Below are 12,038 nucleotides of genomic sequence, written 5' to 3'. Positions count from 1 at the left end.
TGCTGTTTCCAATGACCTTTGGAACTTAAGCCTTTCACTCTTTCTTGGCTATGTATGCATTCCCTTTGCAATTAAATATTCAGTCTGTGTTACATGCGTAACACTATTTGATATGTTTTTACTATCTTTGGTTGTTTCAAGAAATTTGACTTCCCTTATTAATCGAGTTCTTCAAGAAAAAAAAGCATGGATTTCTCCTTACATGCCCCGAAGACCTGCAGACCTTGTCATTGTGGCCTATTTTCATTAAAGCTGACTGAACATAATAAAGAAATACCAACATTCTTTGGTAGTTTCCCATATTTGATGAATACTCTGACTAATACAATGGAAATCTAAAGTCTAGAGTGTTCTAGGACCCTCTCGTAAAACTGATCTCTGAGTGTCCTTTCTGAACAGTGCAATTACAGATGCTTTTTTAGTCAGGGAATATTAGCATCACCACAAGGAGAAAGCAGAAACCTTCCCCTTCCGTAATTCCACTAAACATTGCTTCCCAAAGCTAATGTTTCACACGAATCACCTGAGATTCTTACTACAGACACGAATTACTAGATGCCACCTCAATTCCACTGAGTCAAACTCTCTGGGAGAGGGGCCTGGAAATTACTATTTTCAATGAGCGTGTCAAGTGATACTTATGTTAAGTCTGGGCATCAGTGGCCTAGAGGTGAATCCAGGAGGGCAGCTCTCATTCTTCATCGCACCTGGACATAGAGGAGCTTACAAGGAGCTTACTTTCTCACAGGCTAAAGTAACAGGGCATACTCTGTGTAGCATAGAAATACTGCTCAATATGAAAGAGACGTAGATTTGTGCTCAGTATTTAGTTAACATAATACCTAGTTAATGAAATGTAAAGCATGTGTTGCTTGTCTCACTTGAGTCATGCATCATTTAACCAGGACAAGGGAAAGACTGTGGAAACAGAACCCAACTAGAGAGTCCCAAGTCCCATCCCTCAACTACCACCTCACCTTGATTCCGCTTAGGAGAGCAAATTCTGAGGAATAATAATGGTGCCACAGTCAGCACAAAACTCAGGTACACCTAATAACACGTATAGTTTCTCCCTACCAATATTCAGGATACTAAAACATCAAGTCTTTTTGAAGTTGATGATACGAGTATCAAGTTTAGGAAACAGTACATTTCAGAGGCTCCCTGGACAAAGGTAAAACCTACTGTTCCGGAAACCACAAACACTTACCTGTGGCACAACGTCCTGTAGAAAAGTCACAACACTTTCCATGTAGGACTGCTCCCTGCAAAGGGGAGAATTGGATAAAATTTATCATGACAGCTTAAGACAAACATGGGAAAGTTCTTTCTAAGCCCTTAGAAGGTCACTCATAATATTTTTTTAAAAGCCTAACTCACATTACCTGATAATTCTGCTAACCTTTCTCCTTTCATTGAATGTTATTAAATACAAATGAGATCTTAACCAATTCTAAACATGATCTCTTCTGAAAAGTCATGCTATCTTAACTTGAGATAGAGAACTTCTAACTCATACTTGAAGGAGTGATGACAGAAGACTTGGCTGAAGCAGAACCTTCCTCTTGAGTCAGAGCAGATTGCCCTAATTAGACCAAGAAAACCTGTTGCAGATGACTCAGTATATAGTGACCTTCGCTTTAAATTGGTTATGAACCTAGTCCCTTATATGCATAGAGAAAAATGAATCCATATTTTTCTACAGCTAACTTTTGCCATATACAAGACATGGGAAAGTATTAAAACGCTCAAGGACACTAAAGTATTTTAAATGGGAAGTCAGCAGAGAAAAAAATTTCTTCAAAATACCAAATCAAATTCATTCCAGAGAGATGTGAAAAATTACATTTAGGGACATAATGAGATCCTAAATCCTATGTAAAAATATACCTTACATACCTACAGAGCTAATTAAGCCCAAAAACCCCAAAACATTTTGATTAGGCCTATCTCTCCAAACTCATTTTTCTGCCACTCCCTTAATTTGCTTTACTTCAGTCATATGCAACTTCAACTCCTAGATTACACCAAGCTCTTTTAATCAAGACCTTTACACTAGCTTTCTACCTAAAGTCCTTCCCATACTCTCAGCCTTCCCTTTCATATCTCCACCTAAACTGTTACCTCCTCAGAGAAGCCTTCCCTGATAGCCTTAAGTCATATTCCCCATTGTCATTCTCTATCATAGCACACTGCATTTACTGTTTCCCCCACTAGAATGTAAACTCTATTACAGAGAGGAATCCATCTCTCATATTTACCTATACCTTCAGAATCTATAAGCCAGTACTTAGGCATGGAGTTGATGCTCAAGCATTGTTAAAAGAATACTGAATGAAGATATTTTTTAAACCACAAAAATTATATATTGCATTATAAAAAGCAATAAATGTTGAAAATAGGTAAGCAGCAAAGACAAACTGCCTGGATTTGATCCAGGTTCCCCTTCTTGGCTGTTACCAGAGAACAATTTACTTAATTTCTCTCTGCTGTGGTAGCTCCACCTGTGAAATGAAGAGTGAAATAGTACCTAACTCATAGCTAATAACATGCTTATTGCCACTGTCCATAGTTAACAAAGACATATAGCCTTGGGAAATGCAGGAGGAGAAAAAGGAAGTTTTGTGGTAAAATATCATATTACCCACAGACTTTTGTTATTCTGAGAAGGCACTTTTTATGTAACATGCTAAACTTCCCAAGGGAAATAATCCAAAATGTTACAATTCCCTTATGAACATTTTAAAAAACAGAACTAGGAGGTCACAGACAGTTCAATCCCCGGTCAGGGCATATGCACCGGTGGTGGACTTGATCTCCAGTGGGGGGGGGCGAGCAGAAGGCAGCCAATTGATGATTCTCTCTCATCATTGATGTTTCTATCTCTCTCTCCCGCTCCCTTCCTGAAATCAATAAAAATATTTTTTTAAAAAGCAGAAAAGAAGTTTCAACTCCTTAGCCAGGTATTGAAAGGTCTTAATTGTCCACCTCACCCTATTTCATATAATAAGTCAACTTTCCTATTTCATTCATGAAAATAGCTTGCCTTACCCACATCTTCTCACTCAATTCCCTTTGCCTAAAATGTACTCTTGATTCTAACTGCCCAAACACTATTCAGCCTTTGAAGTACACTATAAATGTTAGCTCCCTAACAAAACTTTTGAAATCTAAAATACTAAAATATTCACACAATACTCTACATTCTCATGCTATTTTGCTAGCATCTTTTTTATTGATTATAGTGATTGCAAACATACATATCTTTTCCTTTTTTAAATATGTTTTTACTGATTTCAGAGAGAGGAAAGGAGAGGGAGAGAGAGAGAACCATCAATGATGAGAGAGAATCATGGATCAGCTGCCTCCTGTATGCCCACTACTGGGGACTGAGCCCGCAACCCCATCATGCCCCCTATTGGGGAATCCAACCATGATCACCAACCAGCTCTAACATACATATCTTAAAACCACATTAGATTATATGCTCCTAGAAAGTATACATAATAGCCATGGCTGGGTGGCTCTGTTGGCTGGAGCGTCATACTGTACACCAAAAAGGTTTGGGGTTCAATTCCCAGCCAGGGCACATACATAGGTTGAGGGCACCAATCCCGGCTGGGGCGAATATGGGAGGCAACTGATCGATGATTCTCTCTTATCTGTATCTCTCTTCCTCTCTCTCTCATCCTCTCTTTCCCTTCCTCTCTCCTTACCTCTTTCTTAAAAATCAATAAACATAAGGATTTGTTTAAGTAAGTATTCATAGGCTTTGTCAAAGAAGGCTTAAAATATAGAAATGCAGCCCTAGCCAGTTTGGCTTAGTGGATAGAGCATAGGCTCCCAGACTGAAGGGCCTCAAGTCAAGGGAATGTACCTCTGTTTCAAGCTAGGTCCCTGGCCCTGGTTGGGGCAATGTGTGAGAGGCAACTAATCAATGTGTCTCTCTCACATCGATTTTTTTTCTTGTCTCTTCCCTTCCCTTCTACTCTCTCTAAAAATCAATGGGAAAATATCCTCAGGTGAGGATTAACAATAGCAAAAATAAAAAAATATAGACATGTACTCTTTATGACACTGACTTTAAAACTTTCTGACTGAGATCTTAGTGCAGTGATGGCGAACCTATGACACGCATGTCAGAGGTGACACGCGAACTCATTTTTTTGGTTGATTTTTCTTTGTTAAATGGCATTTAAATATATAAAATAAATACCAAAAATATAAGTCTTTGTTTTACTATGGTTGCAAATATCAAAAAATTTCTATATGTGACACGGCACCAGAGTTAAATTAGGGTTTTTCAAAATGCTGACACGCCGAGCTCAAAAGGTTTGCCATCACTATCTTAGTGTAAGAAATAAATTTTACATCACAATCTAGTAAACAGATATATCTCTGTATGTGCCATAAAACAATACTAACTCTCAACTCTATTTTCTATTAATTCTATTTCTTTTTTGAATAATAGTCCTGATCCAACAAATTGTTTAATAACCCACTAATTGTTAAACCTGGACTATGAAAAAACATTACTCTTTAAGATTTACATAGTACTTTTCATGTACTGTGTAAATATGCTGAATACATCAACTTGACCCTCCAATTATTCCTTTTATTTGACCTTGGCAATGATATTTATCATCCTACAAAGCCAAAATTAAACAGATTCTACAAAAGTAATCACTGTTCAAAAAGAAAACCTGAGTGTTACATCACTATTCTGAATAATCTTTCTTCAGCTATCAGGCTTATTCTGAAATTTGCTTACGTGGCAGCCTGAGGGCGAACCACAACTCCACCAGTACAACGACTGGGTCTTCTCGGGGAATCTGTAGCCATAGCTTCATTCACAAAACCTGTTTCCAGAACAAAAAATAGAAAAAATCATTGTTGGGAGTAGGGAGAAAAGTTTATGGTTAATTACCAAGTGTTTTTTTTTTATTTGAACCAAACCTCAGAACCACAAAACTAGCTAAGACTCTTGCTGGACCCTTTGATCTACTGTTAAGATAAACTAGAAAAGTAAGAGAACCAGATCATGGATGGGAAGTCTAGTGCAGGATCGCTTTATAAAAATAAATGTACTACCTATGTAAGCCAAAATTTAAAAATTTACTGAAATTTTATGTTGAGATGGTTAAAATACACATGGCACAATATTTCAAGACCAAATGGAACAGTAGGGTAATACCATCCAACTAAGACTGTTGTAATCTGTAAGAAAGCGTATTGTAACTGTGGTAATGGATCATAACTAGACTTACTGTGGTGATTGTTTCACAATATATACAAATATCAAATCATTATGCTGTACACCTGAAACTAATATGTCAATTATATCTTTAAAAAAAGACTGCATGGCCCAACCAGTGGTTGAGCGCCAAACCAGGAGGTCACAGTTCAATTTCCGATCAGGCACATGTCCAGGTTTCCGGCTCCAGCCCCAGTAGGGGGCCTGCAGGAGGCAACTGATAGATGGTTCTCTTTCATCATTAATGTTTCTCTCTCTCCCCCTCTCCCTTCCTCTCTGAAATCAATAAAAATATTTATTTTTTAAAAAAATAAAGATTAAAAAAAAGACTGCATGGTCATAATTAGCAAGGTTTTTAAAAACAATTGTTAACCCCCTGCTATTGGAATCTAATCACCAGAGTCTAAATAAGTAATAAAAACTTATGACATTAGAAGCCCCTTATCCTTTCCTCTCACATCACTGAATCCTCATCCCTAATAAGCATCTGAATCCTTGGGGAGGTGTTAAGAGCATGGAGTGTATTTGGTTAAGGTTTAAAGGAGGACTGACAGCAATATTAAATATCTCTTACAGGGCTCAGGAGAGCCCACAGCCTGGAACTAATTTTGAAAAGCCCCTAAAACCCTCACTTCTAAGTAGGGAGCATTCTATCACCTTATTTGACAACTTTGAAACTGATGAGTCCCATATGCTACAACCAAAACACCCTTTGCCCGAACCAGCCCAGGTACCCCTTCCTCCATGGGTATCTTCACCTCCAGCCCCTCAGCCCTCTCATTTCCACACCACCCTTCATTTCCAAGCACAACCTCCCAAGAACTGTCCTATGAGGGCCCTGTCTCCTGAAGACGACCATGGCCAGTGCCTCAGGCCCCACTCTCCTGAAAGACGCTCGTACCGCGCTCCCCACTTCACCTCCAACGCTGTGCCACCGCTGCCCCCGGCCGCCCTCTGGCCCCTTGCCCTACCTCCCTCCCCTCCCCCTCCAATCTCCACAGCTCCCCGTCGCCGAATCCCTGCCAGTCAAGCCCTCTCCACTCACGCGGCTTGCCCCTCGTCCTCTCCAAGCCTCCCCAAAGACACAGCCCCGCCAGCCCTCTCACCGGCCGCCCGCCGGTAAACGCTGTTCTCCAGCTCAAGCCTCACTGTTTGGAGTCCCCTCGTGATTGACGGCTACCACTTCCTACCACGCCTCAGCGGAACTACCTTTCTAGCCAATCCCAGAAGCCAGCTGCCTGCGGCCGGGCACCGCCCTTAGAGGTCAGCTTCGCCAACCAGCAAGTAGAAAAGAGGCGGACCCGCCTCCTGAAACTATCCAATCCGCTGGGGCTCGAGGAAAAACAAAACAGTATGTAAATTCGGGTAAACCCAAGGTGTCAAGTTCGGTTGCGAACGCCGGCCGGAGGAAGTACGGACATGTGTATTTTCCATTGCAGACAGCACCTTCGTGGGTCTGTCAGAAAGCATCACGCCCCAGACTCCTGTGCCCCTCACCTGAGCGTCTCAGGCTGGGAATCCGAGGACCCGGGGACTGGTCTGTTTACATGGAATTCTCGCGACAGCTGGTTAGAAGCTCAAAGCACGTGGACATGGCAGCTGCCAATCACTTTTAGTTGGCCACTCATCCATTCCGAACCCGCCTTCTGCCCCGCCCTTGTAGATGTGTTTATCTTCCGGGAAGCTAGGTTGGTAGAGGGTGGTGGGCAGCCCTGAAGCTGAGGAGGTGTTGATCTGAAGGAGAGACGCGGCGAGTGATCTCCTCAGTTTAATCTAGGTTTATGGACCACACCTGACTCCTTCCTTCCCTCCTTCTGCCTCCCGTAAGGAAGATATCAAAATCTCGCCGGTGTTGTTTCGTTAGTTACATTTCTATATAACAATAATAGCATTTACTGACTTATTGAACAAACGCTCAGTAAATACAAAGGCTCTAAGAAGGAAGTGAATTTTTAGTAAGAACGAGAAAAATACTATGGTTTAAGCAAAGTGAAGTAGTATAGAAAACTAGGTAGAAGAGGTAAGCAATGGCCAGACGGACTATGGTTTTGTACAGGACTTATAAGGAGTTTCAATTTTATTTTAGAGTGAGAATCAATTGGAGGACTTTCAGCTAGGAAGTGTCATTATCGTACTTACATTTCTAAAAGATCATTTTACCTACTAAACAGAAAATAAACTTTTGTCAGGGAAGGGACAAGGGAAGCACTGGATCAAGTATGGAGGCTATTTCATAAGACCAGGTGGGAGAAGGGGTCTAGAAGCGAAAAGTTGTGAATTTCAGAATATTTTGGAAAAGAGAACTGAAAGATCTTGATAATGCATTGCATGGGGAATAGAGGAAAAGAGAGAATCAAAGAAGATGCCTGTGTTTTGAGCTTGAGCAACTGAGTGATGACATGTACAGATAGGATGAACAATGGTAACGTTCCACATTTTGTTTTATATTTCAGATATTTTTTATTCCTTCAAATGTATTGTTTGTCAGGAGTGACTGAAATAAAAATATAATAAGAGTCCATCATCATCATGGGAATGGCTTTAAAAGAAAGCTCGTCAGAGGAATATTACTGCTTCCCATTGTCAACCAGTAAATAGTCGCAATTGAATTTCTTTGACTTGGTTTCATCCTTTGTAAACTGTAGAAAGAATATTATGTGCCTTGTAGGATTTTTATAGAAGTAAATAAATTTAAAATTCTTAGAACCGTTAGGTCGAAAGGGGGTCCAGGAGCTGATGCATGCCTCCACCAGGCAGATGGTGATGTAGATACTGGGCCCTTCCTAGAATCCGTAACAGGCCAGTGCACAAGGTGGATGGTGACGCAGATACCGGTCCAGCCCTGGAATTCCTAACAGGTCAGCTACCAGACAGATGACGACACCTGGAAACCGTGACGACCCCCGCGGCAGGAACTCCCACAGCTCATGCTCCCCCGCTCTCACTGAACAGCTGTATAAAAAAATGCCCCTACTCCCTCTCCGCGTGACTCCACTGGCCCAACCCCAGGACCTGTGGACCTCGCCCAAGAGCGCAGAATAAATTCTCCTCCTTCAATCTACCTGACTCTCTGACTCAGTTTCCTGCGCCGCGAACCTCACAAGAACCAGTTAGAAACTTCTCCAAATTAACTAATTACTAATTAACCAATGAACTAGTTCTAAGTCCTCCATTTTTTTCTCTGCAGAGATGGTGTGATTCTTTCATGAGCCTTCAAATAAAAAATAAAATGAATGGTAATCATTTTTTGAATATGAGTGCTTAGTACATATTGCCAGCTCATGAATAATTTCAAAGTTAAGGGACCTGGGGAAACTTTTCAACAATCTGTTCTTCTGACTGAGCAACCCCAGCTAGCAAATTCATTTTCAGCATAAAAGAGTTCAAGTCAGAGAGTTCTATGTTATCCCAATTACTACAATGTCCACTATAATAAATCACTAATGACTAAAATTGCCTTTCCTACAGTCCCCAGGGAATTGTCAAGGAACTGTTCATACATATGCAAACAAAATGCTAAGGTCACTTTACATTTTATTGTGTATTTGTTTAGATAGGATTGGGATTCCTTTTTTAACCTCAAGCAAACCATTGCCTCACTCTGGCCACCAAAAACACTTGGATAATAATCATATGATTTAAGCAGTGGTGAAATAATCTGATTTCACATAGAACTATGGTGAACATTAATATGTTAACTTTCAGTCAAATAAAAGGAAAAACAGATTTTTTTGTTGTTGTTAATCCTCACCCAAGGATATTTTTTTGATTTTTTAGAGAGAGGAAGAGAGAGGGAAAGACAGAGAGAAACATCGATGTAAGAGAAACATATTGATTGGTTGCCTCCTGCACGAACCCTGACCAGGGCCTGGATCGAGGAGGAGCCTGCAACCAAGGTATGTTCCCTTAACTGGAATCGAACCTGGGACCCTTTGGTCCGCAGGTTGATGCTCTACCCACTGAGCAAAACCAGCTAGGGCAAGGAAAAACAGATTTTTAAAAAGGTGGCTATATAATGTATCATTCTACCCACAAAACCTTGAAATGAGACACTGTTAGGGCCAAAAAAATAGAATATTGGGGACTAACTATGGTTATGGTAAATATTAATCATGCTCTGTGTTAACGTAAAAAAACCATTGAAACCTGTAAAGAATTTTTGTGAGTTTATTTGAGCCAAACTGTCAACATATGCCGGGAAGCAGAATCTCAACGAATTGAGATAGTGCTCGGGAGAATGGTGGGGTTACATCCGTATTTATACATTCCAATCAAAGGAGGAACATAGGTGGGTTACATGAAATTCATTGGTGATAGATTAAGGAGGTGGGATTAAGCGAAGCGGGGGAAACCTCTGGGATAGGATAAAAAGTAAAATGATGGACACATACTTAGGTGGATGCAGGAACAATTAACATGATGATGAAGGAATTTGTGGTATCTGTCCTGGGACCCAGCACACCTGCTTGTGCCCCAGGGGCTCCAGATACAGGGAAGTCACAAGTTACTCAGACATTTCAAGGGTATGTTATCATAGATGCAAAAAGACAGATAGGCTCAGTTAAGGTAAAGGTTGACCTTGTCAGTGAAGATACTGGCCTAGGACGTAACTGCCCACCATAACTGCTTTTAGTTAAAGTTTAATTTCAGTCCATCCTTTGTGGTTATTTTAGGTCTCCGAGTCTGCAAAACTTCCATGCAGGCCTCTCCTGAGCTTGTCAGGTCAGCATGAGGCCCCTTTCGTCCACACTCTGTTAACCATATTGACTTGTGTTGGTTAAAGAAAGGACATTCTGACCTGGCGGGGAATTGTAGGCCCCAGGACCTGAGAGTCAACGTTGGACCAGGGAGTCAACCTTGGACCTGGGAGTCAACCTTGGAATGGGGTCCATTCTCACTCAATTGCCTATTATGAGAAGATTAACAGCACGTTGCCAAAACAATGGAGTCCCACCCCTGCCTCCTACTTCCCCATGCCTGTAATCCCTACTTCCCCAAGTAATCTTTGTCTTACTGTATATAAACAGCTGGCTTATGGGGAGCTGCAGAGCAGATTTTTCTCAATGACCTGCAGCTCCCCCATACTGCTGGCAGTATTGGAATAAAGGCTCATATATGACTCAACCCTGTCTCTGCTTAATTGGCTCAAGTAGTGACAGGCACCATAGACCCATTGATTGTCCACTTACAATATTGCTAATAAATCAACCAAATTTTTTTAAAAAAGGTAAACGACAGACTGACATACCTCCATGTGGAGGTGGGAGGACAAAGAGAGATAAACCGAAGACCTTATATACTTATATGCATAGCCCAGGGACAAGGGCAATAGGTTGGTGAAGACCTGTGGGGGGTAGAAAGGGGCTGGGTGGAGGGGATTAAAGGGGGAGAAAATGAGAGACCTCTGTAATACTGTCAACAATAATAAATATTTTAAAAAGTAAAGGGTGCCCTGGCTCAGTTGGTTGAGTGTCATCCTATGCACTGAGAGGTCACTGGTTCAATTCCCGGTGAGGGCACATGCCTAGACAGGTCCTGCAGGAGGCAGCCAATCAATGTTTCTCTCTCCCTTCCTCTCTCTCTAAAAATAAAGCAATAAAAACATGTCCGCCGAAACCGGTTTGGCTCAGTGGGTGGAGCGTCGGTTTGCGGACTGAAAGGTCCCAGGTTCGATTCCGGTCAAGGGCATGTACCTGGGTTGCGGGCACGTCCCCAGTAGGAGATGTGCAGGAGGCAGCTGATCAATGTTTCTCATCGATGTTTCTGGCTCTCTATCTCTCTCCCTTCCTCTCTGTAAAAAATCAATAAAATATATTTTTTTAAAAAAAAAAAAAAAAATGTCCAAAAAAAAAAAAAAAAGGTAAAGGTTAAAGTAGGACTGTTCGAGGCAAATTTTGAAGTGTAGTTGCCCTTTGTCTCTTACACATCAATGCTACTTTGTAACTGTTCTCTGTTGATGAATGTATCATTCTATTGTCTATGTAACTAAAATGTAAGCTCTTTAACAGAAGGGATTATTTGTTTCATTTTTGTTCTCCATAATGCTCTATTCCCTAACAGGAAAAATTACATGTCAAAACCCAACAATTTATCCTGAAATATGGAACTGGTATTTATAATTAAATATTCCAGAAAGTAAAACTATTGACAAAGACCAAAAATTAGTTTCATCAACTCTTTTAATGATCTCCAGAACATATTCTAACTTTCCCATATATTACCTTCCCCATTTAACCCTAGATAAAGACTGCTTTAAAATCTGAAGTAACTTATGACAGGAGGGTTAGCTTTACAGTTGTATTATTATTTATTAATAATCATTTGCCCACCCCTGTATTTAATCATCCAAATATCTGCAAGATAATGAAAATAACATAATTAATGTTGTTACCCAAACAAACCTAGTATACAGCTTATGAATGCAATATTTTAAAAAACCTATATTCTTTCTACCCGTCTTCTGATTCCTGATTGGATCCTCAGCTTCCCCTAATCTGCTGTGTATTCCAATGTGTTCTTTATTGGTGCTATGTCATTCTTTATTTCATAGTTACTGTATCTCTTCTCATGCTGTTGAGCATCTTTACCATCATTACTCTGAACTGTGTTTCCGATAAATTTCTTACCTCTATTTCATCTCTTCTTCTGAAGAATTATTTTGTTCTTTCATTTGGAGGTTATTTCTTTGTCTCCTCATTTTGGCTGCCTGCTTGGGTTTGTGACTATGTATTAAGTAGATCTGCTATGTGGTCTCCACTTTTGGTCCTAGGGCATCAGGGTTCTC

At 40.6% G+C, this 12,038-nt stretch overlaps 1 protein-coding gene and 1 long non-coding RNA gene across 7 annotated transcripts in view; one reads left to right on the top strand and one right to left on the bottom strand.

Annotated features, from left to right (window-relative positions):
• BCAS3 (breast carcinoma amplified sequence 3) overlaps nt 1-6,460 on the bottom strand; it is a 463,383-nt gene extending 456,923 nt beyond the window's left edge. For 2 of the 5 annotated variants that reach the window (XM_014531618.1, XM_014531623.1), the window contains exons 1-3: nt 6,361-6,460; nt 4,772-4,859; nt 1,211-1,265 (exon numbers count right to left, since the gene is read on the bottom strand). In XM_014531618.1, the coding sequence (XP_014387104.1) occupies nt 1,211-1,265; nt 4,772-4,842 (126 nt within the window). In that variant the 5' untranslated portion in view covers nt 4,843-4,859; nt 6,361-6,460. Of the gene's footprint in view, nt 1-1,210; nt 1,266-4,771; nt 4,860-6,360 lie in introns of those variants that run through there. The other 3 variants (XM_005858559.2, XM_014531612.1, XM_014531627.1) reach the window with 2 other exon arrangements.
• A 448-nt stretch (nt 6,461-6,908) lies between these two features.
• LOC106724399 lies at nt 6,909-8,311 on the top strand. Of its 2 annotated transcripts, none has more exons than XR_001360183.1 (2): nt 6,909-7,113; nt 7,708-8,311. It is a non-coding gene; the product is annotated as an uncharacterized LOC106724399 (long non-coding RNA). The 2 variants fall into 2 exon arrangements; XR_001360182.1 differs by having other exon boundaries at nt 6,910-7,077.
• The last annotated feature ends 3,727 nt before the right edge of the window (nt 8,312-12,038 follow it).

The sequence above is a fragment of the Myotis brandtii genome, unplaced genomic scaffold (assembly GCF_000412655.1).
Source record: "Myotis brandtii unplaced genomic scaffold, ASM41265v1 scaffold120, whole genome shotgun sequence".
NCBI classification, from domain to species: domain Eukaryota; kingdom Metazoa; phylum Chordata; class Mammalia; order Chiroptera; family Vespertilionidae; genus Myotis; species Myotis brandtii.
The sequence above is the reverse complement of the archived record's forward strand: the minus strand, read 5'-3'. Positions and strand labels throughout refer to the sequence as shown.